Source organism: Ochotona princeps, chromosome 6 (assembly GCF_030435755.1).
Source record: "Ochotona princeps isolate mOchPri1 chromosome 6, mOchPri1.hap1, whole genome shotgun sequence".
Taxonomy (NCBI): Eukaryota; Metazoa; Chordata; class Mammalia; order Lagomorpha; family Ochotonidae; genus Ochotona; species Ochotona princeps.
In genome coordinates, this window is record NC_080837.1 from 5,009,481 (window position 1) to 5,036,889 (window position 27,409).

Genomic DNA, 27,409 nt, shown 5'->3' on the forward strand with positions numbered 1-27,409 from the left:
TAAAAAAAAAACTCAGAAGAGCTGTTAGATGTGTGATGGCCTGGGAATGCTTTCCAGTGGACAGGAAAACCTTTCAAGATGCTGATTTTGAATGTATTCCATTGGTCAGCCCGGTTAGGTTTTCTACTCAGGCCAGATTACTCCACCAACATCCAATGACCCTTCTGTACTTCATAGCAGAAAAAAATGCCATCACTCAGGCAGGTTGCAGAGCGGGATGAGAAAAGGCAAGTGAGCAGGCAAGGGTAAAGCAGGATTGATCAGACACTGGTGTGCGGCTGCCGGCTGCTTCACATTCATATTAACTGATAAGGTTAATTTGAATGCAGTGCTGCTTTTCCACTCACCCTCCCTTCTGCCTGTGTGTAGGTGGGCCCAGGTTGGTATCCTTTCCTGCTGGTAGGAAGACCTTGCTGGCCCAAAATGTTGCTTGGCCTCCTTATGCGGATGGTCTAATCTGGGCTTTATTCCTGATCCTCTACTAAATACTTTAGTGTGTAGTAAATATACTAAGTAGAGTAAACACTATATAGTGAAGAGATTCCTATTTGCTGTAGCATTAGAGTTCCATAGGACAGTATATTTGCTAAATACTAGGTACTTAAATAGATTTGTATTTAATCCATTCAACGTTCAACTCCCTCTGCCACTAGCACTGCTACCCGTAACCTGAAAGAATTGTTCTCCTCCTTGCCTGTCATTCTTAAACATTCTTCCCCACCCCACCCTGTCCCCTCTCTTTGCCTTCCTACAGTGTGAATGCCTCGTGCATGTAAGGACCAAGGTAGGTACAAGGACCCCCTTGTATTCACAAATGTGAATTGAGGCTTATGACCCAAAGCTGTGAGTATAGAACCACTGACTGATGCATTCCACAAATCAAAATGTTGACAGAAGATCCTGACTCCTAGTGTGACAGTTGGTCTGATTTGTTTTTAGTCATGTGACCCATGAAGCAACAGAAGACTTTTCTCCTCGGGATGCAAGAATAGTCGTTGGGAAACAGGATGGCAGGGACGCCACTTCCGCCACCCCAGCATTGGCCGTGTCCGAACTGGAAAAAGAAGAGGAAAAGGAAGATGCCTCAGATCCCCTGGACGCGAGCTCCTGCTGTGCCACATACAGCAATTTAGGTGAGTGCTGATGTCACATAAAAGGTGTGGAAGCTTGTGCTTCCTGGACCCTCATCACATATTCCATTGTCCTGAACAGATAGTGTGATTGAAAAAAAAAACCCATGGAGCAAACGTTGAGCCTCTGGAGTCATCAAGTAATATTGCTGTGCCACGGGCCAGGGGTGCAGACGGGGTCCTGGCCTTACGACCTTCTCTCACCTGGGGAGAAAATGGTGAACTGGATCGTTTCAGTAGTGATGCAGTGAGCATGTAACACATTATACAGCAGAAGTTGTGGGTAGATGACTTTGTGGAGATCATTCGTAAATGATTTCACCGGCGGACAGAGTTTCCACCCAGAGGTAGTCATGTGAACAAAACTGGGGAGACGTGGAGGAGCTGGCTGTACCACTTAGTGTTGCTGAAAGATGCAGTAGGAAACTAGCATACGTTTCAGCTAAACCCTTAGACTTTGTCCTGTTAGTGATGGGCGCCCTTCAGAGGGTTTTAAGCAGAGGAATAGCATGATTCGATTTCTATTTCAAAACTTCTCCTTTGTGGGCTGCCACTGGGGATGGAGTATTCATGAACAGGAAGCCTGGTGGTTGGATCCTCTTGCAGGTGTGTGTGTGAAGGGTTGAGAAAGGGAGGCCTTGACTCAGACAGTGGAAGGCACAACCAGGGACACATTCAAGAGATACTCAAGTGAAAAGATGCCCAGGGTGGATAATGTACGTAGCCATTAAGGTGTCCCGGATTTCCGGCCTAGATCAAGCAGCCCTCAGGGAAGGACGGTCCCCATCATTGGCAAGACTTGGATGGAGGCTGGCGGTCTGGAACACGTCTCTGCAGGGGTCCTGAGCCGATCATGCAGCAATGCCTGCCAAGGCCACAGCCCCTCGCTTTCAGATCCTTGCTGTTTGTGACCAGGCCCAGTGGCATCTGATGTGTCTTCCTCTTGTAAGTTTCACGCCGTTTCCTCAGACTCTCCTCCCTGTGGTCAGGAGGAAGGTGGGCAGCATGCACTGCCCGAGCATGGCAGTAGAAAGGATCCCGTAAACCCCTGGAAACCAGTGGCGTGTGTTGCTGAAGCATCCTTCTGCCTTGTTTCTCATCTCCGTTCTTTTTCCTCTGTCCAGTTATCTTAAGGAAAAATCATTCTGAGATCGGCTGGGGTGCTTGGAAATAAAGGAGCTTGCAAAAAGGCAAACCAATTGGATCAATACTGTAGGAGAAATGCCTCGAAACACCTTTAAGGAAGCTCAGTCCTCACCAGTCACATGCAGCGGGAGGTGTGTGCTGTAAGGAAAAGCAGTGCTGAATGCCTGGTGCTGCCTGGGCTTCGGCACGAGAGAGGGGGTGTGAGAGTTCAACCCCGCCTGGACACCGGCTTCCGGCTGGAACGGATGTTAGCATTGAACAGCTGCTTAGCTATTCCCCATTCTTTTATATTTGTTTTTCCTCTCTCTTCTTTTTTAAGATTTATTTATTTTTATTGGAAAGGCAGATCAGATTTCCAGACAGAACAGAGACAAAATCTTCCATCCACTGATTCACTCCCTAAATGACTGCAACAGCCAGTGCTGAGCCAATCTGAAGCCAGGAGCCATGCAAGTGCAGGATCCCAAGACTTTGGGCCGTCCTCCACTGCTTTCCCAGGCCAAAAGCAAGGAGCTGGATGGGAAGTGGAGCAAATGGGACACAAATCGGCACCCATTGGCATGCTGGCACTTACAATATGAGGGTTTAGCCATTGGTCCTCATGCCAGGCCCCATTCTTTTGTATTTAAAGAAGCAGATCACAAGGAAAACTTTACTGCTCGCTTACTATATGCCCTTCGCATAATATATTGGGACTTATATTCTAGACTGTCTGCCTATGCCAGAATTTCATGATGGGCTCAAGGAATGTACAGTGATTTTCAGTAGGTGTGTGAGGTCTTAAGGATCATTCCTTGAAGATTTCCATTAGTCAGGCCTGGCGCGGTAACCTAGTGGCTGAAGTCCTTGGCCTTGCATGTGTTGGGACATTATATGGGCCCAGCCCTCCATCCAGCTCCCTGTTTGTGGCCTGGGAAAGCAGTCGAGGACGGCCCAAAGCCTTGGGACCCTGCACCTGCATGGGAGACCCGGGAGAAGCTCCTGGTTCCTGACTTCAGATTGGCTCGGCTCCAGCCGTTGCGGCCACTTGGGAGTAAACCAGCAGACAGAAGATCTTCTCTGTCTCTCCTTCTCCTCTCTGTATATCTTCCTTTCCAATTAGAATAAATAAATATTAAAAAATATTTTCATTAGGCAACATTAGTGTATGATCTTATCTCAGTTTCTTCTGCATTACAAGCATTGGAAGATAAAGCGTTGCTTCCCCAAGTGTTTTATTAACCTAACATGTATTAGCTCCTTTAATCCTCACATCCTCCTCAGAGATTATTCTAGGTTTTTCAGAGGAGGAAAATAAGGGAGATGGCCTTTCCCAAAGTCACAGAACGAGCAAGGCCGGAGCCAGGGTGGGGTGGGGTGGCCGTGGCCCAGCCACTGGACTGACACTGTTGATTATTCACACGCTCAAGAGCCGTGGCTGTTTCCATTTCTTTTTCTTTAAGCCATTTATTTTCAGATGCCAATTGTAAGAATTTAATAAAATATGTGTACAAAAAAATTGCTAGGTTATAGATGCCCTATCAGAAAATAGCTTTCTTTCTACATATTGCTTAACTTTTAAAAGTATGTGAGAGGCCTGCAAAATGTGCACTTTTCCTTAAGTGGTTTAAGGACTATTTCTTTGAGTGTCTGAGGCATGGAGCATGGTTTTTTGTGTCTACAAAGGTAACAGGCTGGTGCAGTGGCTTAGCAAGCTAATCCTCTGGATGTAGTAAGAGCATCCCATGTGGGTCCCCATGCGTGTCCCAGCTGCTCCACTTCCCATCCAGTCCCTGCGTATGGCCTGGGAGCAGAGCAGAGGATGGCTTAGGTCCCTGGACCTGTGCTCCCATGTAGGGTCCTGGAGGAAGTTCCTGGCTCCAGGCTTCAAATCAGCTCAGCTCCAGTTCTTTCAGCCATTAGGGGGATGGCTTAGGGGATGGAAAATCTCCTTCCTTCTCTATCTCAACACATCTACTTCTCAAATAAAAAATAAATAAATCTTTAAAAAAAAAGAAAGAAAGATAATAGATAAGGTTGACTCCATTTGTTCTACAAACTGAGTTTTTTTGTTTTAATTTTTAAAAATTTTGCTATTGTTATTTTTCCTAAATTATTTTAGCTAGCACTGGAAGCTGTCCTTTCGTCATACTTCCAACAAATAATTTGTATGCAGTGCTCTGAGTAGTTTGTTTTAAGGATTTATTTTTATTGGAAAGGCAGATTATAGAGGGAAGGAGAAATAAAAAAAATCTCCTTTTCGCTAGGTCATTCCCCAAATGGCCTCAGCAGCCAGTCTGAAGCCAAGAGCCAGGAGCTTCTTTCAGGTCTCCTGTGTGGGTATAGGGTCCCAAGGACTTGAACTGTCCTCCACTGCTTTCCCAGGCCATAAACAGGGAACTGGATCAGAAGTGGAGCAGCTGGGACACGAACCAGCATCCACACAGAATGCCAGGCCCACAGGGTGGAGGATTAGCCTTCTAACACACCACCACATAGGCTCCTTTCTGAATAATTTTTTATGATTTAAAGCCCTAGTAACTTTTTAAAAATTGCTATGTTTTTGGAAACTTGAAGGAAACAAAAATTTTTAATACAGAAACTTTAGATCTTTGGTAAATGCTCTGGAACCATTCCATAAAGAATACTTTATTTTTTTCTTTTTTTTCTTTTTTTTCAAATAAGGCAGATATGAATGGGCAGATATAAAAGAAACTAAGGAAGAAAAGTTCAGGGTTGTCATCATTTTTAATCTTTAGGTTTTTTTTTTATTTCACTTACTAAGGTGTAATCTGCATGCAATAAACAGATGAGAGATGGTTTCTGAAGGTTGCACTGGAGAATGGATTTAGGGACAGTACAATGGAGCAGGAGTTTGGTGACATCAGAATGCTTCTGGTTCCTGTGACAGCTGTGTCACTACCCAGTGCGTGGTTGTGGAGTGGCCCTGAAGGTCCCTCAGCTGCCATGTCCTCACTGGCGTTAGGACTGCTCTTACAAGAAAACTTCTGGGGCCCGGCGGTGTGGCCTAGCGGCTAAAGTCCTCGCCTTGAAAGCCCCGGGATCCCATATGGGCGCCGGTTCTAATCCCGGCAGCTCCACTTCCCATCCAGCTCCCTGCTTGTGGCCTGGGAAAGCAGTTGAGGACGGCCCAATGCATTGGGACACTGCACCCGCGTGGGAGACCCGGAAGAGGTTCCAGGTTCCCGGCTTCGGATCGGCGTGCACCGGCCCGTTGCGGCTCACTTGGGGAGTGAATCATCAGACGGAAGATCTTCCTCTCTGTCTCTCCTCCGTATATATCTGGCTGTAATAAAATGAATAAATCTTTAAAAAAAAAAAAAAAAAGAAAACTTCTGTGTGAGGAAAGGCTTCATAATGGTGCAGTCTCTTTATTCTCCTCCTCCCACTTAAATATTTTGGCCATGGTAGCCAGAAAATGTAGAATAAAGTAGGAAGAATTTAAAAGGTCTGTTATACAGTGTTGAATAAGCAAAACAAAATGCAAATTCCGAGCTAGTGATCGAAGGTGTGAAATGTCACAGAACCGAAGGTGGCTGAGACAGACCAGATGAGATATGACCCGGAGCAGGCTTAGGTCTGCCACTTACAGCAAAGCCAAGGGACATGGATTTGGGCTCTAGTTCTCACACAGTCATGAGAACTAGAAAGTTAAGAAATAGGCTGGATTACCATGCTTCAGGTCTCCCGCCAACTACTTCACCTAGCCACAGCAGGGCTGTAGCTGTACCCCCAAGGGCCTGCTGATGTGGGGCCTACCCCCCAAGGGCCTGCTGATGTGTGGGGCCTACCCCCTAAGGGCCTGCTGGTATGTGGGGCCCACACACTTCTCTCCATATCGCTGAGGTGGCTCTATGCAATGAATTCAAAGACTACTCATCTTGTCCTTGACATAAATAAAACACATTTTCTTTTGTTCACAGCTGAATTAACGATTAGGTTTTAGAACTGTGCTATCCAATTTGATAGTCATTAGCCATATCCAACCACCAATATATATAAATCCACTAAAATATAAATGCAAGTTCAGCCCCCCCCCAATGTCACTTACAACTTCTCAAGTGCCCAGCAGGCTGGTGTGCTGCACAGCACAGGTGGAGCTCATAGCCGATGTCACACAGAAAGCTCTACTTAGGACAGTACTGCTTGGAAACATTGGTTGGTTGGGAGATTTATATTGTCTTTTTTTTTTTTTAAGATTTATTTTATTTTTTTTATTACAAAGTCAGATATACTGAAAGGAGGAGAGACAGAGAGGAAGTGGAGCTGCCAGGATTAGAACCAGCGGCCATATGGGATCAAGGCGAGGACCTTAGCCACTAGGCCACGCTGCCGAGCCCAATTTATATTGTCTTGCACGTTGCACAAAAATCTTACTGGACTTTAGGCAACTGACAGCCCCTTAAGAAGGACGCCCCTTCCAGAGTGACGGTTTTGTTCTGGATGGTGGTCATGGGAGATCACTGAACCAGCTCTGATCTGTGACACTTTAATCCGCCACAAACTGAAGTGTCTGTCACTCAAAGTGATTTCCCAGAGAAGAATGTTTTCCTTATCAGACCTCCACATTTTCCCATGTTTATTATGTCTAGCTCAAAATATATCTAGGAGAAAGATTACAGTGTGTGTGTGTGTGTGTGTGTGTGTGTGTGTGGTGTTTAACATACCATGACTGACTACTTACTCAGCCTGCCAAAATCTGGAGCATGAAATGTTTGACTCTGCTGGAAAATAAGGTAGTGATTTTAGCCTTCCTTCATTCATGTTGTGCCCAAGTGCTCCACACGGTGGTTTTTAGAAAAATCTTGGATCTCTAGAAAGCTGTTCAGTTTGCTCCCCTTTCTGTATCCTGCAACCTAGTACATTCTTCTAAAACAGAGAGGAGGTGATAAGACTGTGCTTGAATGAATGAGCTAAAAATGACTTTGCGGCTCAGGGAAATCTGGCTCAGCCCAGGAACATCCGTGTAGGAGACTGTTACAGTTCCTGACTTGGAGCATCGTCTGGGTGCTACCCCTGCAAGTACTGACTCAAGGCACCTGCAGGTCCTCTGCCTTCAAGCCTCCTTTGGCAGGGTATCGATTGTCAGCATTTAAGAGGTAGAGATGTTTAAAGGAATCACATTCTATCCCTGACCTTGACGTTGTAAATATAGAACAATGTCATTATATATTCCAGCTTTTTAAAAATCATTCTGAAGACTGCATTACCATTCACTCATTTACTCCACAAATAATTACTGTGCTGACATGACTCCACATAGCGCAGGGCTAATGATTTCAGCTAAAGATTAAAGAATTGCACTGTTTTAGATTGTTTGAATGTTTGTTTTTTTTAAAAAAAGATGACTGATAGCTTTGAACATTTGTTTGAGCATTTGTTATACTTCCTAAAATTGTGATTATCTCTATTTAAAAAGAAATCATAGACCATGGCCCTTAGTCAGCTACATTCACATTTGGAAATAATTTCCTGAGTTCTAGAATTAGTTGACAGAGTATAATGTTCAAATTACAAAGATCACTTACCCCTAAATAAATACTCTATTTTGGGGGACATTGCCACTAATAAGTCCTTACACACATCGAGTCTGTCAGCTGCTGCTCCACCGAGTGCTTTCAACGCGGCCCTGCCTCTCTGTGTTTGAGGCTAAGCCCAATGTGATCTTTGTTTTATTGCTTGGCTTGAGGTTGTCTCCTCTGCCTGACTGGTTGTTGCTCATATGTGCCTGGGGCTGGCCCACCATGCCCGGCCCCGCCTCCTCAGCAGCTGATGCCTGCTTCCCAAGGATGGCAAGGATGGCGCAGTGGCTCCTGGATTCACCCAGGTAGAGGGGTGCTGCTCACTGCGAAGATTCTCCCCCATTTTCATCTACATTACTTATTCTGAGTCCTAAGAAAGAAAAGTCAGAGAGAAGGAGTACAATTATAATTTGAATTGAAATAGATGACCCATGTATTCATGTCATAATACTTTGCTTCAGCAAGCACTTGTTGAACGCCAGCCATCTCCCAGGTACTAGGATTAGGGGTTGGGAACAGGAGCACAGCCCTCCAGGACCCCTCGTCTTTGGGACTCCCAGGATTCCAAGTGGTGCCCCTCACCGTGCAGGTCTTCCAGGTCTGATAAAGGCATCTGTCTAGGAGAGTCCGGGAAAGGGCTGCAGCAAGCAGACCACTTGCCTGCAGAACGTGAGAACTGATGACAAGCTTCAACATTTTTTAAAAAGTCCAGGAAGCCACACCATTCCGGTCCTGCTGGGAAAAGGACCTGAGTGTGGTCCAAATGGGTCATCAGTGGCTTCTAATCCCTAGGACCCCAGGACCGTGTTGATGACCAAGTCATAAAAAAGCATTTGTTGTGATTTTTCTCTGCTGGGTCTTCTGTGGTCACTATGGTGATATGGCTAGTTGGAACTTCTCGATACATAATCATCTTTAAAGTATTGATTTCAGAGATAGTTTCTTTTTTTTTTTACTTTCTTTTCTGTTTGTTATACTTATTTTGTTCAGTTATAAGTACTCCCATATCAATCATTTTCCTTCCTCTGGAATTTTAAAAACTCTGGCTTCTTTGAATCATGTCATTAAATTTTATTCCCTTTTATTCCATCCTTTATCGTTTGCTTTGCATATGTGACATAGAACCTTGTGTGTCAGTCTAAAGATGTTGTTAAGCAGAAAGTAAAGAGTAAAGGGTTCCAGGGGTTCACCTGGCACCGGAGGGTAAGTCACCCCTTGGGGTGTCCAAGTTCCATTTTAAAATGTCTGAGTCCAAAGTTCTAGCCCCATCTCCGCTTCCAGCTTCCCACTAATTCACATCCTGGGAGGCAGCAAGTGATGTCTCAATCAGTTGTGTGGGTGCCTGTCACCCAAATGGGAGACCAAGACTGACATCCAGCTACTGGCTTCAGCCTGGCCTAGCACCAGCTGTTGAAAGCATTTGAGGGGTGATGTGAAGCAGTGGATGGGAGATCTCTCTGTCTCTGTCTCTCACTCCCATCCCACTGCTCAATTTTCAAATAAAATAAAAATAAGTAAATAATTTTTAAGAAAAAAATGAGGGGCCTGGTGTGGTAGCCTAGTGACTAAAGTCCTTGCCTTGTATGTGCTGGGAACCCATATGGGTGCCAGTACTAATCCCGGTGGCCCAGCTTTCCATCCAGCGTCCTGCTAGTGGCCTGGGAAAGCAGTTGAGGATGGCCCAAAGCCTTGAGACCCTGCACCTGCTTGGGAGACCTGGAAGAAGATCCTGGCTCCTGGCTTTGGGTCGGCTCAGCTCCAGCCATTGCGGCCACTTGGGGAATGAACCGGGAGACAGAACATCTTTTCTGCCTCTCCTCTCTTTGTAAATACGACTTTCCAATAAAAAATAATAAATAAATAAAGAAGAAAAAAATGAGGTGGAATATGGAAACTCAAAAAGAGGAAGGTAAGGTTTGAGTGTGGTGTAGTCAAGCAAACTTGTAGTTGCTCAAAAGATCATGTTTAGCATGTAACAAGATGAGATACAGAGTACATTCTACTTTTTTTTTTCTGTTTAGAGCACTGGTATGCCACAAGAATGTACAGTATGTGAAGTTATATCAGGCCTGAGGAAAGCTGAGCCCTACGTCTGGTCCCATTCCTTGAAAGGAATGTCCAGGATTAAAAGCTTAAAATAAAAAACACTTAAGACACGAAGTTTTGAAAACACTGACCGACATGATTGGAATTCAGTTAGGAGAACTTGTCCTTTTTTGCAGAAACAAAAATCTCAACATATTGAGTGCTTAAGAGAGCGGCCTGGGCTGCTTGCAACCTCCTCAGTTTCCGGGGGACCAGGTGCTGCTGTGTCAAGAAAGAAGGTGCGCTGGTGGTCTGCACCTGCTGCCTCCCAGGGCCCCCATTTCCACCTGGGGCAGATGACCAGCCCAGTCCAGCCCTGTCCTTCAGTGTTGCAGTCCATGGCTACACACCCACCATGTGCCTCTCACCATGCGAGTCTCTGAGGGCGTGTGAAACACACACACACACACACACACACACACACACACACACACACACTATAAAAGGCCAAAAATGTTACAACAGTAAAAAAGCACTAGGGGAACACTGGCAGAAGCTGTGTGACGTGGGTGGGAGCCAGCAGGGCAGGCATCCGTGGCACAGGGCCATGTGCGCCATGCAGAGGACAGACACCTCTGCTGAGACAGAAGCTAAAAAGCAGAAGGGTGGAGCACATCAAACAGGAAGTGAGCGGTTCATGTGAAAGGTAAGGGTTGATGAGAAGTTGAGCAGCTGAAAGAGACCTTGACCAGGGTTTTTGATGAGTTGGGACTTTGTTCTGTTGTGGTGGGCGGTGACACAATCGAGGCCTCCTCCCTGTCTCTGGAGAAGTGGTGGAGAACCCCTGGTGCCCCACATGGGCCCTGACCGCTTACTGGCTCTAAAATGATAAAGAAAAGCAAGCACTCGGAATTCTCTGTTCATTCCATACCCATAATTATCTAATTTAGAGAAATGGACAGAAAACGACAGCTGATACAGCCTCTTCTAGGGGTCACACTGGAATGGGCAGGAGTAAGTCATGTTTCTGGTTATTCATCATTATTATATGGCACAGCCTGTGTCCTCCATGGGCAGTTCAGTGGGGAACTCAGACAGGCTCAGAGCAAGTGTGACAAGAGCTCAGGGAGTTGCATTTCACAGGGTGCATCTGAGCGTCCAAGGGAAGGGGGGATGGGGTAAGAAACGCTCCTGGGAGACAGCTTTTGATGATAACAAGTGTGGGAAGGAAGCCACGCGGGAGGGCGTCAGCCTGAGCAGTGACCAAAGTAACAGGGAAGCCTCAGGTAACCCAGAAAGCCTAAAATAGCGAGGCGGCAGGTTGGTATAGCTGCGACAGAGGATGCAAGAGAAACAGGTCCAGCGAGCCCAGGTCATGATAAGGCTTGCTTGCTGTGCTTGAAGATTTGGGCTAGATCAAAGGAAAGGTTTTGATCCGGTTTAATGATTGGGGGAGAAAAAAAGTCTCTCTAGCAGCCCATGTGGTAAGGCAGGCATAACTAGACGGCTGTAACAGGACGCCGTCTCGGCCGTCAGATGGTGGGGGGGTCGTTCATGTGTCTCCCCCTCCCCGTGGCACTCCACCTGCAAAGGGTCCAGGTCAGGAGGTGACAGATAAAGGCTTGTTACAGAGCACACCGGAAGTGCACCAAGGCTTTGATTTCTCAAGTCAGCCAAGGGAAAATAGGGCCCCACTACTACGGGAAAGGGGTCCCCGCCATCACAGCGTGAGTGCAGTGCGCACTGAGCCCACGTTGCTCCCGGCTATCCATTGTACAAAGGAATGGGAAGATGGGACTGCCTGTTGAACTTACGGTGCTTTCCAGGAATGGAGTGTTGATTTGCTTTTTAGAGATCATTTCAATGCATAACAGTTCACCCTGTTAGAGTGTACGATTCAGTGAATGGTAGTACAGTCACAGAATAAGGTAGTCCTCATCACTGTCTGATTCAGAACACTTTGATCACCCCAAACAGAAACTCATTAGCTGTCACTGCCTATATTCTCCACCCTCTTGCCCCTCATAACCACTCATCTCCACTTAGTCTCCATGCTTTGTATGTTTCTGGACACTTCAAATAAGCGGGCTCGTTCAGTAAGTGGTCATTTGTGACCAGCGTCTCTCCCATGACACGTTTTCAAGGTTCATCCACATTACGGCAAGCATCAGGACAGCCATGCACTATGTAATATTTTAGTCAATGACAAGCTGAATGGTGCCTCCTTAAGTTTTATCACCTAGAAATGCCGTGGTATCTTAGTTCACTTTGTGATGTTCACACAGTAACCACACATGGCTCAGCAACCTGTAAGCCCTGTTGTTAGGCAATGCATGCTGCCCTTGGTAGCGCAAAAATAATTGGTTGTGATGGTTGTGCTCTGTGTGCTGTCCCTTCATCATGTGGTGAACATTGGCTTGTCTCTACCTTTTGGCTATCATGACTGATGCTGCTGTGAACATGTGGGTACCAGTTCTTATGTGGGCACATGTTTTTGTTTTTCTGAGTTATGCATCCCTAGGAGCGGACATACTGGGCTGTGTCATAACTGTGTCTGACTTTCTGAGGTTCTATCAGTGTTTCCCCAAATAATTCAACCATCTTAGATTCCTACCAGTGGTGTACGGTGTGTTGGAGTCTGAATTTCTCCACGTCCTCAGGAGCACGTACCCGTGGTTTTTGTTATAGTTCATGTATCGGATGGCAGAGTTCCAGAGAAAAGGAGAGAGAGAGAGAGAGAGAGAGAGAGAGAGAGAGAGAGAGAGGTCTTCTGTGTGCTGGTTCACTTCCCAAGTGGCACAAATAGTCAGAGCTGGGCCAATCAAGAGTCAGGAGCTTTATCCAGGTTCCCCGTGTGGGTGCAAGGACCCACAGACTTGTGCCATCCTCTGCTGCTGATTTCCTAGGTTATAAGAAGGGAGCTAGATGGGAAGTGAAGCAACCAGAACTCTTATCAGTGCCCACATGGGATGCCAGCTCCACGGGCGGAGAAATAACTTGCTATGGCACCGGCCCCACAAAACGCTTTTCTGTATTGGGTTTTTTGTTTTCAGATTTTGATTTTCTTTTTCAGTTCTAAAATTGGGTAGCAGCTTGAACCAAAAATGGTTCAGAAAGCTGTGTTCTAACACCTAAACAAGCTATGATTATATCCAGAGAACAAGAAGTGGCATATAGAAAAGCTAGGTAGAGAGAGTCCAACTGGTATCTGTCCTTATCTGTCTGATCTGAAGCTTGAACGTCCTGTGTTTGTGATTGGCTGAGATCCAGCTGTTTGTTCCAACAGTCAGTTCACACATCAGGTTCCCCGGGGGCTTACTGTGACACAGGGACCTTTACAGTGGAAAACATGAACAGAGGCACCTACAGGCCAAATTCAGGCCGCTGTAATGATTCTCCCTCTCAGACAAGCTCTCCGTTTCCAGGGTTTCCCCCAAAACGTTTGACCATTAATGTCACTTTCTGTGGCCATCATGAGTTGTCTTGGATAGCCTGGCTCCCAGGAAGCAGTAACAGAAGTGGCTTTGTAAGGCAGGAGCAAGAAAATAGGACAATAGGGGAAAAAAAAATGTAAACATCCGATTGTGTCAGCTTTTTTTTTCGCTAAGGATTGGAGCAGAAGGCATTTCGTTATTATGTGACTCAGGTAGAGTAGACTTGCCTATTTTGGTGGGAAAAAAGAGAAACTGATTTATGTTGAGTGAAGCACAAAAGTTTTCATTTCTATAAACTTCCAAGTGTATCTGCTTTTTTTTTTTTCCTTTTGTCGCTTGTACTTTATGTATCATGTATAAGAATCTCTTGTTCATGTTTTCTTTTTCTAAGTTTTGTTTGTGGGTTTTGGTTTTTTCCTAAGAAAATTACAGTTTTCACTTTCGCATTTAGCTCTTTGAATGAATGCTTGCGCGTTGTGTGAGGTGCAGGTCCACCTTCAGGCTTCCATGTGTAAATGGTCGCCTCATTGGTTGAAAAACTTGTTTTCTACATAGAATTTTCTTGTCAACCTTTTCAAAAAATCAGTGAGCTATATATAAACTGCTTATATACATGTATGTGTGTTTCTGGAATCTCAAATCTATTGTTTTAAAAAAAAAATTTTTTTTGAGCAAGAAAGAGAGCACGCATTCTTTCACTCCCCGATTCTCTATCCAAATTATTGCGACAGCCAGGACTTAGCCAGGAATTCGGAATCAGGAACTTGATCCAGTTTTCCCACAGACATGGCAGGGAGCCAAGTACTTAGGGAATATTCCAGTGCTTTCCCAGACACGTTAGCAGAGAATCCTAGCGGAGCAGCTAGGACTGGAACCGGCACTCCAGTAATAGATGCCAGTATCACAAGTGGTAGCTTACCTGACTACTTCATGAAACTGGCCGTTAAAGTCTGTTCTTCAGGCCCTGCATGATGGTTCAATTGGCTAATCCTTCCCTCTGCAAGGCTGTGATCCTGTACGGGTACAACTTTGTGTCCCTGTCCCAGCTGTTCCACTTCCCATCCAGCTGCCTGCTTATGGTCTGGGTAAGCAGTGGAGGACAGCCCCAAAGCCTTGGGACCCTGCACCCACATGGGAGACTGGGAGGAAGCTCCTGGCTCCTGGCTGTGGATCGGCTCAGCTCCAGCCATTGCAGCCATTTGGGGAGTGAGCCAGCGAAAGGAAGATCTTTCTATCTGTCTGGCCTTCTATCCATAAGTCTGTTCTGCCTTTCCTATAAAAATAAATAAATCTTAAAACCTATTCTTATTTTTATGCCAGTACAACAGTTTTGATTCTATAGTTTTATAATAAGTTTTGAAAATGGAAAATATATATTATCCAAATGTGCTCTTTTAAGACTTTTTTTCCACCCTAGAAACCTTGTATTTTTTAATTTGAAAAAGAAGCCTTCTTTTTTTTTAAGATTTGTTTATTTGTATATGAAAGTTTTACAGAGAGAAGGAGAGAGCTCTTCCACCTGCTGGTTCATTTCCCAAATGGCTACAACAGCTAGACCAGTCCAAAACCAAGTTGCTGAAACTTCTTCCAGGCCTCGCACCTGGATGCAGGCAGACCATCTTTTACTGCTTTCCCAGGCCATAAGCTGAGGGTTGGATCGGAAGTAGAGCAGTCAGGACACAAACTGGCATCCTATGCGTTGCTGGCACTGCAAGCGGAGCCTTAAACTTATTGCACCACAGTACCAGCCACCAGCCTTGTATTTCTAAATGATTTTCAGCAAGAAAGCAAGCAGGGCTTTTGTTAGGGATTAAGTTAATTGTGCAGATCAATTTGAGGAGTATTTCCGTTTTAGCAGTGTGACATCTTAAGCCATGAGCCTAAGATGTCCTTCCTTTTATTTAGATCATCTTTCATTTCTTTCAGCAGTGGTTTTTTTAAGATTTATTTATTTTTATTGGAAAGCCAGATAAACAGAGGGGAGGAGAGACAAAGAGAAAGATCTTCCGTCCACTGGTTCACTCCCCAAGTGGCCACGAAGGCCAGAGCAGAGCTTATCCAAAGCCAAGAGCCCAAAGCCTTCTCTGGGTCTCTTGAGCAGGTGCAGGGTCCCAAGGCTTTGGGCCGTCCTCCACTGCTTTCCCAGGCCACAAGCAGAGAGCTGGATGGGAAGCAGGGCTGCCGGGATATGAACCGGCGCCCATATGAAATCCCAGTGCATGCAAGGCTAGGAGTTTAGCTGCTAGGCTACTGCACCAGGCCCTCAGCAGAATTTCCTTGTTTTCAGTGCACAGGTCTTGTTAAATCCCTTTTTAAACACTTGGGTTTTTTTATGATATTGTAAATATAATTGTTTTCTGAATTTCATTTTTAGATTATTCATTGCTAGTGTAAAGAAATGCAATTGATTTTTATATGTTGTTTTTATATCCTGCAATTTTACTGAACTATAATATTACTTCTAATAGTTTTTTGGGGGAGTGATTTTTAAGGCTTCTGAAAATACAAATTCACACCATTTTGTAAATAGAGATAATTTTACTTTCCTCTTTCCAATCTACATGATTTCATTTGTTTTTCTTTTCTAGTTGTCATGGCTAGCACCTCTAGTATATTGTAGACTAGAAATGGCAAGAGCAGAAATACTCAGCTCGTTCTTGTTAGGAGTGTCGGGCATGAATGAAAATTTCCCCTCGGCCTTCTGCAGGTTTGCTGGAATAACCTTACACAGAATAAGTAGGGAAAAAGGCACACAGATTTATTATTGTGCCAAACAGAAAACCACAGCACAGGATGATGGGGGGATCAAAAAAGCATGTGAATATCACCCGTTTTTTGCAGACATGTATGCCCTAAGAGTTGTCTTGTTGTCCCCTCTTTTCCTCAACTGTTGAGGCTCAGTCGGTGTCATTATGATGACAAAGTGTTGGTCCTATCACATGCTTCTCAAGGCTTTTGTGGAGGTGATCTCCTGAAACTAAGGTTATTCTCTCCTTTATTTTGCCAGCATGGCCTATTGCATTGATTGGCTTCTTAAGATGATAAGCCAGCCTTGCAATGTGGGTAAATCCTGCTTTGTCATAATCCTTTCTGTATGTTGCTGGATTCACATGGTTAGTACTGTGAGTGTGGTTGGCACTGGTATTTATGAGGCATGGTAGTCTGTAGTGTTCTTGTGCTGTGTTTTCATTTAACTTTGGTATCTAGGTAACAAAGACCCCATAGAATTGGGGCCCAAAAATAAAGAAAAAAAATCCCTTAGAGGTGGGTTTCTTACATCCTTTCTCCACATGTACACGTTTTATTTATTTATATTTCATGTAGCTCTGTTCCTTGCAGAAATGTTGCTTCTTTCTACTGCTAGAGAAAGGAGATTTCTTGGGTTTGCCATGTAGGTCATTATAGTACATATATATAAACTTTCATATATTCTTGAAGAAATGAGGTATGGGATATACTATTATTGTTGTTATTGTTATTATTATCCTCACAATCACAGTTTATACCAGCACTGCCGTTGGCATTGCTACAAAGACATGGTTTGTTGCAAACCCCAAAACCTGAGTCCACTCAGCCAGTGAACAAGCCAGTCCCTGGCACCAGCGTGGTAAGGAAAGTAGGCATTCATTTCTGTGAAGTTTGGAGGCAAGAGTGTCGGCAGCCATCCCTTAATTCCCAGATACAAGGGATTCAAGGCAGGAATGCCACAGACAGAAGTGAAGGTGGAGAGGAGTGTGCGCAGCTGGTGTGTAGGCCCCTGGCCGGGTCACGGTGCTTTTGGTCTTCCTTTGCTTGATTCACTGTAGCATGGCCATTGTTCCCTTGAGAATTTTGAAGAGGGCAAAGAGGACTCCAGGCAGTCTGGGTGCCCTGCAGTAGGTGGCTGTCATACAGTTGACGCAGAGACTAGCATGTGTCAAAAACTCCCTCAAGACAGGACCTGCCATCAAGATGTTAACAATGGAGGAGATAAATGAACTCTTCTTGAATCTCACCATCTGGGACCCTGTGAGGCCAGCAGGGCCTACTGGACCTCACCCTTAATTCAATGAGTCCAACTTCTGTGAAGAGGTTGATTGGCAACCATCACGGCAGGGCAAAGAAATGTTCTGGGAGGAAGACCCACAGATCGAGGCCTGAGAACATCTGTGTCAAAGACATGGTATAAGGTTTGGTTTAAAAAAAAAATTCTATGTTGACTGTCATCCTCCCTCCGAGCCACCCAATGTCACACACTCTGTGTGACCATCAGTAGAAGTTAAGTGTTTATTTCCCAGAGCTGATATGACAAAATACCCTGAAAAAGTGGGTTTACAATGAAACCTCTTCTCTGATAGTCACAGAAGCTGGGAGTCCGAAATCAGGTGATAAAATCCTTTCTCACCTCCCTGGCATCTGATGGTGGCCCCCACCCCTTGGCTGGGGCATCCCTTGGCTGGCAACTGCCTCACAGCCAACTCCGCCTCGGTCATGGTGCCCTCCATGCGCCTGGTGCTTCTTCCGGGCGTAGGAACCGGAACCCATTCTAAGGACCTCTTCTTAGCTCAAGTACATCTGTAAAGATCATTTCCAAACAATGTCACATTCGGAGACGGTGTGGATTAGAACTTCAGTGTTCTCTTTTTGGGGAACATAATTCAATGCACAGCAGCATTGATCTCTAACTCAGATCTCAAGTGGAGAACCTCGTTTGGATCACATGGCTGATTTTAATAGCTTTTGTGTGCATCTCATGTATTTCTGTCTTGAGAGGAATAGTCTCCACTCATGTTCTCCAACGCAGCCATGTGAGTTTTCTCTTTTCAGTATAAATACTGGAAACTAGGCAGGGTAAAATGGTTCCATACTAGGGCCTGCAAAACGTATTCAGAAGTTGCAGCTCTCAAATCACAGTGTTTGCGGGAGGGAGAGAAGATGGCCGACCTGGGAGGACGGGCATAGAAAGGGAGGCGCTGAAGGAGAGACAGGGCGCGGCTGGAGAGAGATCTGCGGACTGAGGAACCACAGGAAGGAGTGCCAGAAGCTCCCTGGACATCGAGCATCCAAGAAGAAACACATGGTTCGGAAGAAATCCAGAGAAGGAACGCAGGAAACACAAAGACCCAGTTAAAACGTGGTGAGTCATCCCGGGAAGGGGGTGCAACAGCGGGAAGCCCAGAGGACCCAGGGCAGCTGGAGACAGCAACACTGGCCCCTGGAGGCACCTAGCTTGGCGACTTTGTGGCGCTGGGACACACAGGAACCCAGAGAGGTGGAGTGCGCCAGAGGTGAAAAAAAAAAAAAACTATTTTCGGGCTTTTCGCTCCCTGAGAGAACTATACTGAGACTGTCCCTGTTCAGTGCCCCCTGTCCCCCAGAATTCTCCCAGTCTGAGGCTGTGCGAGAATTGAACGTTCCAACTTGTGTGGGAGCCAGGGCGGAGAGTCCCTACAGGTCCCCCAGTGGTAAGGTGCAGGAGACTTGCGCAGCTTAACTCTCTCTACTGGACATCGTTGGGCAGACCACATAGTACAACAACTTCTGGGGTGCGCCAGCACAGCCTCTCACTGCTGAAAGCCCGTGGCCTCACAAAGGCGGGCACCAGCGGCGGGCGCCAGCAGCGAGCGCCTGCAACGGGGAGTGCTGCTTCAGTTCCTCCGAGGGATCTGCCTCGGTAAAACCCCTTGGTGCAGCAGCAACTTCTGGTGTGCGCGCCTGCAGCTTCTCACTGCTGAATGCCTGAGGCCCCACAGAGGAGGCCGCCAGCAGTGCGCGCCTGCGGCAGGGAGTGCTGCTTTGGGTCCTCTGAGGGATCCCCCTAGGAAAACTGCCCCAGCACAACAACAGCAACTGGGGTGCAAGCCAGCACAGCTTCTCACTGCTGAATGCCTGTGGCCTCACAAAGGCGGGCACCAGCGGCGGGCGCCAGCAGCGAGCACTTGCGGCAGGGAGTGCTGCTTCAGTTCCTCTGAGGGATCTGCCTCGGTAAAACCCCTTGGTGCAGCAACAACTTCTGGTGTGCGCCAGCACAGCTTCTCACTGCTGAATGCCTGTGGCCTCACAAAGGCGGGCACCAGCGGCGGGCGCCAGCAGCGAGCGCCTGCAACGGGGAGTGCTGCTTCAGTTCCTCTGAGGGAGCTGCCTCAGTAAAACCACTCGGTGCAACAGCAACTTCTGGTGTGCGCGCCTGCAGCTTCTCACTGCTGAATCCCCGAGGCCCCACAGAGGAGGTCCCCAGCAGTGCGCGCCTGCGGCGGGAGTGCTGCTTCGGTTCCTCTGAGGGATCCCCCTAGGAAAACTGCCCCAGCACAACAACAGCAGTCCTCTGAGGAATCCCTCTGGGCAAACCCCTCAGCACACCAGCATCTGAGTTTCACATCAGGCCAGGGTTGGGCAGCTCCACAACTGCAGGCCTGAGGGGCGCTAGGGGTCTTCCAAATCCACCCCAAAACTACGGACAAGGAGCCCTGAAGCTACAAAATACTGCTACTAAGCCCTACCCCTGAAAACACACACAGGACGAAAGGTCTAACCAACAGACCTTACAGAAACCAAGCTACAGAGGGTTATAGACATTCAGGGGTTGATATAGCTATCCCCCCGCACCAAACATCTCCAATAGAACTCAAAGAAATTCTCCTTCAAAAGTAAACCTAAAGGAAGCAGCGAACTCACACCTACTCCAAACTACTGCACAAAGACCAGAAACTGTAGATAAACAAATCAGAGAATACATCCCTGAAATCAACAAGAAACAATAACGCAATGAGAAGAAACTTCAGAAAAGGGAATGATCCAGACGAGAGAGCCAGTACCTCACCAAAAAAAGACCAAAAGCCAATATCTATTTCGGAGATACGAGAAGAAGACATGGAAGCTCTACCAGACAAGGAATTTAAAAAAATAATGTTAAAAGCTGTCAGAGACAATGAGAAGAACTGGGAAGACTTCAAGGAATTCAAGAACCACATAGTCACAGAAATACAGCAAGTCAAAAACAAAATCCTTGACTTAGAGCACAAACTTGAGAGCCTAACTAACAGAATAAATACAGCAGAAGAGAGGATCTCTGAAACAGAAGACACACAAAATGAACACACCCAGCTCATTAAACAGCTAGAAACAAGCCTGAACAAAGCCAATAAGACCATTCAGGAGATGAAAGACAACCTAAGAAAATCTAATATCAGAATTATGGGACTGCCCGAAGGAGCAGAAAGAGAATCAGGAATGCAAACGGTGCTCAACGAAATTATACAGGAAAACTTCCAAAACACTTGGAACATGAACCCAGCCCAAATCCAGGATGGTCAGAGGACTCCCAGCAGATATGACCCAAAGCGATCTTCACCCAGACATATGGTGCTCAAGTTCCACTCCAACGAAGACAAAGAAAGAATCCTAAGACAAGTACGAAGCAGAGAAAAGATCACATTCCGGGGAAAACCAATCAGGATCACGGCTGACTTCTCTGAAGAGACCCTACAAGCAAGGAGAGAATGGACAAAGATCTTCCAAATCCTGAAACAGAACAACTGTCAACCAAGATTAATGTACCCAGCAAAGATCTCATTTATATTCGAGAACGAAATCAGATACTTCCATAGCAAAGAGAAACTTGAAGAATATGCCAGCACAAAACCAACTCTTCAAAATCTCCTTAGAAATGTGCTAAACACAGAAAAAACAGGGGCAAACCACAAGCAAAGATGGCAAACAGGAAGATCTCCCCACTAAAGCCCACACAAGGAGGGGTAATTACACAGATAACAACACCCACAAAGACACATATGTATGGCAGGGCAAAATCGCAGCATCTCAATATTGACTCTTAACACAAATGGCCTGAACTCACCAATCAAAAGGCACAGATTAACGGAATGGATCATCAAACAAGATCCAACTATCTGTTGCCTACAAGAGACACATCTAACCAGAAAAGCCTCTAAGAAATTTAAAGTGAAGGGATGGAAACAGATATTTCACGCCAATGGACGAGAAAAAAGGGCTGGGGTAGCTGTCCTAATTTCAGATGATATAGACTTCAAGCTTACAGACATCAAAAAGGACAGAGAAGGACATTATATATTGGTGAAAGGATTGATCCATCAGGAAGCAATTACCATCGTGAACATATATGCACCAAATCCCAATGCGCCTAGCTACGTGAAGCAATTACTTACAGACTTAAGGGGAGACATAGATATGCACACAATAGTAGTGGGTGACCTTAACACCCCACTAACAACAATAGACAGATCAACAAAACAAAAACTCAACAAAGAAACAACAGAGCTAATACAAACAATAGAACAACTGGACTTGGTTGACATTTATAGAACTTTTTATCCTAAAGCCACAGATTATACATTTTTTTCAGCAGTACATGGCACCTTCTCCAGGATCGACCACATGATAGGACACAAAGCAAATCTAAGTAACTTCAAAAAGATAGGAATCATACAATGTACCCTCTCAGACCACCATGGAATGAAACTGGAAATCAGCAATTCAAAATGCCCAAGGAAATACAGAAATTCTTGGAGGTTGAACAATATGCTATTGAACGAACAATGGGTCAGAGAAGAAATTAAAGATGAGATCAAAAAATTTATGGAAACCAATGAAAACTCTGACACAACATTCCAAAACTTGTGGGACACAGCCAAAGCAGTGCTACGGGGTAAATTCATCGCAATTGGAGCTCATGTCAAGGCCCAAGCGAGGCGCCAAATACAGGAACTAAACACACACCTCCAGGAATTGGAGAAGCAACAGCAGATGAGCCCCACACACAACAAGAAACAAGAAATCATCAAAACAAGGGAGGAAATCAACCATATAGAAATAAAAAAAACCATACACAAAATCAATGAATCAAAAAGCTGGTTTTTTGAAAAGATAAACAAAATAGACACCCCGTTGGCCCGACTGACAAAGAAAAAACAAGAGAAAGCAAGAATTAACAGCATCAAAGATGAAAAAGGCAACATAACAACAGACATTGCAACCATTAAGAACATAATTAGAAATTACTACAAAGCACTGTACTCCAACAAATCAGATGACCATCAAGAAATGGAAAAGTTCTTAGATTTATACAACCTGCCAAAACTTAGCCCAGAGGCAACAAACGACCTGAACAAGCCCATAACTGAAGCAGAGATTGAATCAGTGATTAAAGAACTCCCAACAAAGAAAAGCCCAGGTCCAGACGGCTTCACTACAGAATTCTACAAAACATTCCGAACAGAACTAACCCCAATCCTCTACAAACTCTTCAATATAATAGAAAAGGAAGCGACCCTTCCAAACTCATTCTATGAAGCCAACATTACCTTAATCCCAAAACCAGACAGAGATCCTACAGAGAAAGAAAACTACAGACCTATCTCTCTGATGAACATTGATGCTAAGATACTCAACAAAATCCTAGCCAATAGAATTCAAAAAATCATCCGACAGATCATTCATCCGGATCAAGTAGGATTCATCCCTGGAATGCAGGGATGGTTCAACATTCGCAAATCCATAAATGTGATACACCACATCCAAAAACTGAAAAACAAGAATCACATGATAGTATCAATAGACGCTGAAAAAGCTTTTGACAAAATCCAACACCACTTCCTGCTAAAAACCCTAACCAAAGTAGGCATAGATGGAAAAATCCACAACATAATCAAAGCAATATATGAAAAACCCAACGCCAGCATCATACTGAATGGAGAAAAACTGGAACCCTTCCCACTAAGAACTGGAACAAGACAGGGATGTCCACTTTCTCCACTGCTATTCAACATAGTCCTAGAGGTACTCGCTGAGGCCATAAGACAAGAAAAAGAAATCAAAGGAATCCAAATTGGAAATGAAGAAGTCAAACTTTCACTATACGCAGATGACATGATTCTTTACATAGAAGAGCCAAGAGGCTCAACACAGAGACTCCTAGAACTTATACGAGAGTTTGGGAGTGTGGCAGGGTACAAAATTAATGAACAGAAATCAACAGCCATAGTGTATGCAAACAACCCCAAGTTGGAAAAAGATCTAAGCAGCAAAATACCATTCAAAATAACAGAGAAAACTATGAAGTATCTGGGAATTAACCTAACCAAAAATGTAGGAGACCTATTTGAGGAAAACTACAAACCACTTAAAAAAGAAATTGAAGAAGACCTCAAAAGATGGAGTAACATCCCATGCTCCTGGATAGGTAAAATCAATATCATTAAAATGTCTATATTGCCAAAGGCGATATATACATTCAACGCAATTCCAATCAAACTGCCCAAAACATTCTTCATGGAACTGGAAACAATGATCCAAAAGTTCATCTGGAAGCACAAAAAACCACGAATAGCCAGAACCATCCTGAAGAACAGGAAGTTAGCAGGGGGAATCACAGTTCCAGACCTCTGGACATACTATAGGGCAGTGGTTATCAAAACAGCGTGGTACTGGCACAAAGATAGAGAGGAAGATCAATGGAGCAGAATAGAATCACCAGACAGTAATCCACATAGATACAGTCAATTAATCTTTGACAAAAAGACAGACAACAATCCAAGCAAATGGGAAGGTCTGTTCAATAAATGCTGTTGGGACAACTGGTTGATAGCCTGCAGAAACAAAAAGATAGACCCACATCTCTCACCATACACTAAGATCAAATCTAAATGGATAAAAGACCTAAACCTACATCCAGAAACCTTCAAACTTTTGGAAGAAAATGTTGGAAACACACTGCAACACTTAGGAGTAGGCCCTCACTTCCTAAAAAAGACTCCAAATGCAGTAGAAATCGAGACCAAAATAAACAATTGGGACCTCATCAAACTAAGAAGCTTCTGTACAGCTAGAGAAACAATCAACAAAGTAAAAAAGCAACCCACAGAATGGGAGAAGATCTTTGCGCACGACATAGGTGACAGAGGGCTAATTTCCAGAATATACAAAGAACTACAAAACAACCAAAATGTCAAAACAAACAAGCCACTCAAGAAATGGGCACAGGAAATGGGCAGACATTTCACAAAGGAACAAACCCAAATGGCAAACAAGCATATGAAAAAATGCTCAAGCTCCCTGGCAATAAGGGAAATCCAAATGAAGACAACCTTGAGGTACCACCTAACTCCAGTAAGGATGGCACACATACGTAATACCACCAACACTTGTTGGCGAGGATGTGGGGAAAAGGGAACCCTTCTCCACTGCTGGTGGGACTGCAGATTGGTACAGCCTCTATGGGAATCAGTTTGGCGAATACTCAAGCAACTGAAAATCAACATGCCATATGATCCAGCAATAGCACTCCTAGGGATATATCCAAAACATCTCCTACTCAAGAAACCAACATGCACGTCAATGTTCATAGCAGCACAATCTACAATCGCAAAAACCTGGAAGCAGCCAAAATGCCCATCAATAGAAGACTGGATAAGGAAGCTATGGTTCATCTACTCTATGGAATACTACTCAGCTATTAAAAAAAACGAAATGCAGTTCTTTGTGGACAAATGGGCCCGACTGGAATCCATCATGCTAAGAGAAATGAACCAATCCCAAAAGGTTAAATACCACATGTTTGCCTTAATCTGAGATGAAAAGATGACAACCTGATAGTACCTGTATATTGTAATATTATTGCAATCTCTAACAACCTGTATCCAATACAATAAGATAATGTGATATAATCTATAAACCAACAATTAATGTCAGAATACTTAAGATCTACATCGAAAAACTGTAAAACCTACTATACCCTCAATACGTTATGTTAATCCGTAATGGGGGGGAGTGCAGGGAAGCCTTTCAGGACCATAAAAAGAGTGAGGAAAAAGTATAATATAGCCTATCATGATCAAATCTGGTAATTCATAGACAACAGACTCAAAGCAGCACTAAACAATAGTAAAACTACTATACCAATGCATGAGGGGGGAATCGGGTGCGATCCTGACAACCTCTTAACAGGAGGTCATGTGCGTGGAGCAGGGGGGCACTCCAGGGTAGAGCAGATGGCAAGGAGAAAGCCTGGATCCCAACCATGAAGACTCCCAGACCTTCACCACAAACTACTAATACGAGCAACAAGGACTATATCCCAACTGCCAAGGAGGCCACAGGGAATTGGATGCCCTCGGAGGCCGAGTACTCTGAGGTCACCCACCCCTAACCGGAGCTCCCGCAGGGGATGGAAGAAGTCCAAACACTACCGCGCAGAAACCAACGTCATCGGAATGACAACCAGAAGCCCTGAGCGGTCCGCAGAAACAGAAGAACAATAAACGTCCCTCGGGACCAGGGAGGAGAGCTTTCTCTGGACCGAGCCTGGCTCCACCTCTGGACCCCCACCCTCCCTTGCAATGACCATCAGGATCGCTCCGAAAACCCCTCACAGCAAACAAACAATCATACAAACTAAAAAAAAAACCTAAAATATATAGACAAACAACAAAAAGTAGAGCTTGAAATCCGACAGGAAAGAGCTGGCATGGATTGGCTAATGCCTCGCTGGGTAGGACACAAAGATTAGTCACTCCTTACCATGGTGTTGGGGACTTTCCTGCACACCCCCCCCCCCAAAAAAAAAAAAATGTTCTGCACCTTAACTGCTGACAAATGTCTTGTTAGAGTTACAAGCCAGTCTAGATTATCCTAAAATCTGCCAAGATCAGTAAAATTAGACTTCAACACAACAAATGGCTAAATACTAAAATGAAACAGACACGAGACAGCTGAATGGTACCTTATAGCCATTTTAAGGTATATAGCAGCTGGTCCTGTATATGAACTAAAATTGAAATGTCAATGAGCTAATCATAGGTTGTGGTTAAGAACTTGCTTCTTTTTTGTTTTGTATTGTTTTGTTTTGTTTTTTTTAACATACTGGTTACGCAAAACCTTGTCAATTCCATAATGTTACAAATTGCTGTTAATGTTATATTGAGACTCTTAATTGACTGGGATGATATTCTGCCGGCTCTGACTTTGGACCAGAAATGGTCTCCCCAACAAACTGTTCAACCCATCTGGACAATGAGTAGCTGGACTCTATGCTGGGTATATGTTTGCAAGGAAAGAATCTTGATGGAATTTGAACTGTGATACTGCATCAAGGTGGAGGAATCCACCAGGGGGGAGGGGTGTAGGGAGGGGTGGGGGGATTCCCAGAGCATATGAAACTGTCACATAATGCATAATAATTAATTAAAAAAAAAAAAAAATCACAGTGTTTGCGCCACCTGAAAATCAAATGGGATTGTTTTGGACAATGGTGCACCTAGCTGGACACTCATGAAAGAAGTCAAGGTGGAGGCAGAAAGGCAAACAGGAAAAAAAGATTTATTTAAAGTGAGGGAAAAATATATACTCAGGAGTCCATACACATGTGCACACATGTGAGAGAGAGAGAGAATGGCAGACAAAAATGCCCAAGAATGTTTGGGCCATCCTTTTATACTATTGGAAGGCATGGGGGTGGTGTCTGGGGTCAGGCCTAATTGAATATTAAAATGGGATGGAGTCTGGGGAGGGGTTTGAGCAGCACCCATTTCTGTGTTCTTTTTCAGTAATATCAAAGGCACCAGGTGCGTGATAGGAGTGAGAGGGTTGGCCGTGACCTTCATCATCCCTAGGGTATAGCCTGTGCCATATTGGCAGTGATTCTAAATTTGCTCCATTGCAGAACTGGTGATTTCCGCAACATGAAGTGGGAAGGCATGGCGATGTGCGGAAGGCAGGTTCAGACAGAGCTCAGCGAGGTCTGGATGATGTCGACTGGGCTGTCACGGGGCTGCCAGCTGGGGCTGTTACATAGTGAGTTGGTGTGGCTGCTCCTGTGCCGTGGTCCCCACCGCCACAACAGAAGTTGACTGGGGCTCTCAAACCGCGGTCCTTCCCCCTAGCTACCCAGCCACCCACATCAGGGTCCCATCAGAGTTTATGAGTACTTGTTTGGAATAGCAGCTGATTGTACACACTGTTTCCCAGATCACATCCCAGGCATCTTCATCATAAGCAGCTTAAAAACTTCAGAATCCACCTGTAACAAAATAAAATTGCCTGGTTTATGAAGTTGTATTTACATGTATTGAACAAACATTACAAGTGCCATGTTCCATACAGTGGAGTTTTGGAACAGTTTCTAAGACAGTGTCTCCCTGGC

General features: G+C 44.9%; 1 protein-coding gene across 4 annotated transcripts in view; it reads left to right on the forward strand.

Annotated features, from left to right (window-relative positions):
* PEAK1 (pseudopodium enriched atypical kinase 1) overlaps positions 1-27,409 on the forward strand; it is a 313,213-nt gene that overhangs the window by 263,955 nt on the left and 21,849 nt on the right. For all 4 annotated transcript variants that reach the window (XM_058665498.1, XM_058665497.1, XM_058665499.1 and 1 more), the window contains one exon: positions 940-1,133. In XM_058665498.1, the coding sequence (XP_058521481.1) occupies positions 940-1,133 (194 nt within the window). The remainder of the gene's footprint in view (positions 1-939; positions 1,134-27,409) is intronic.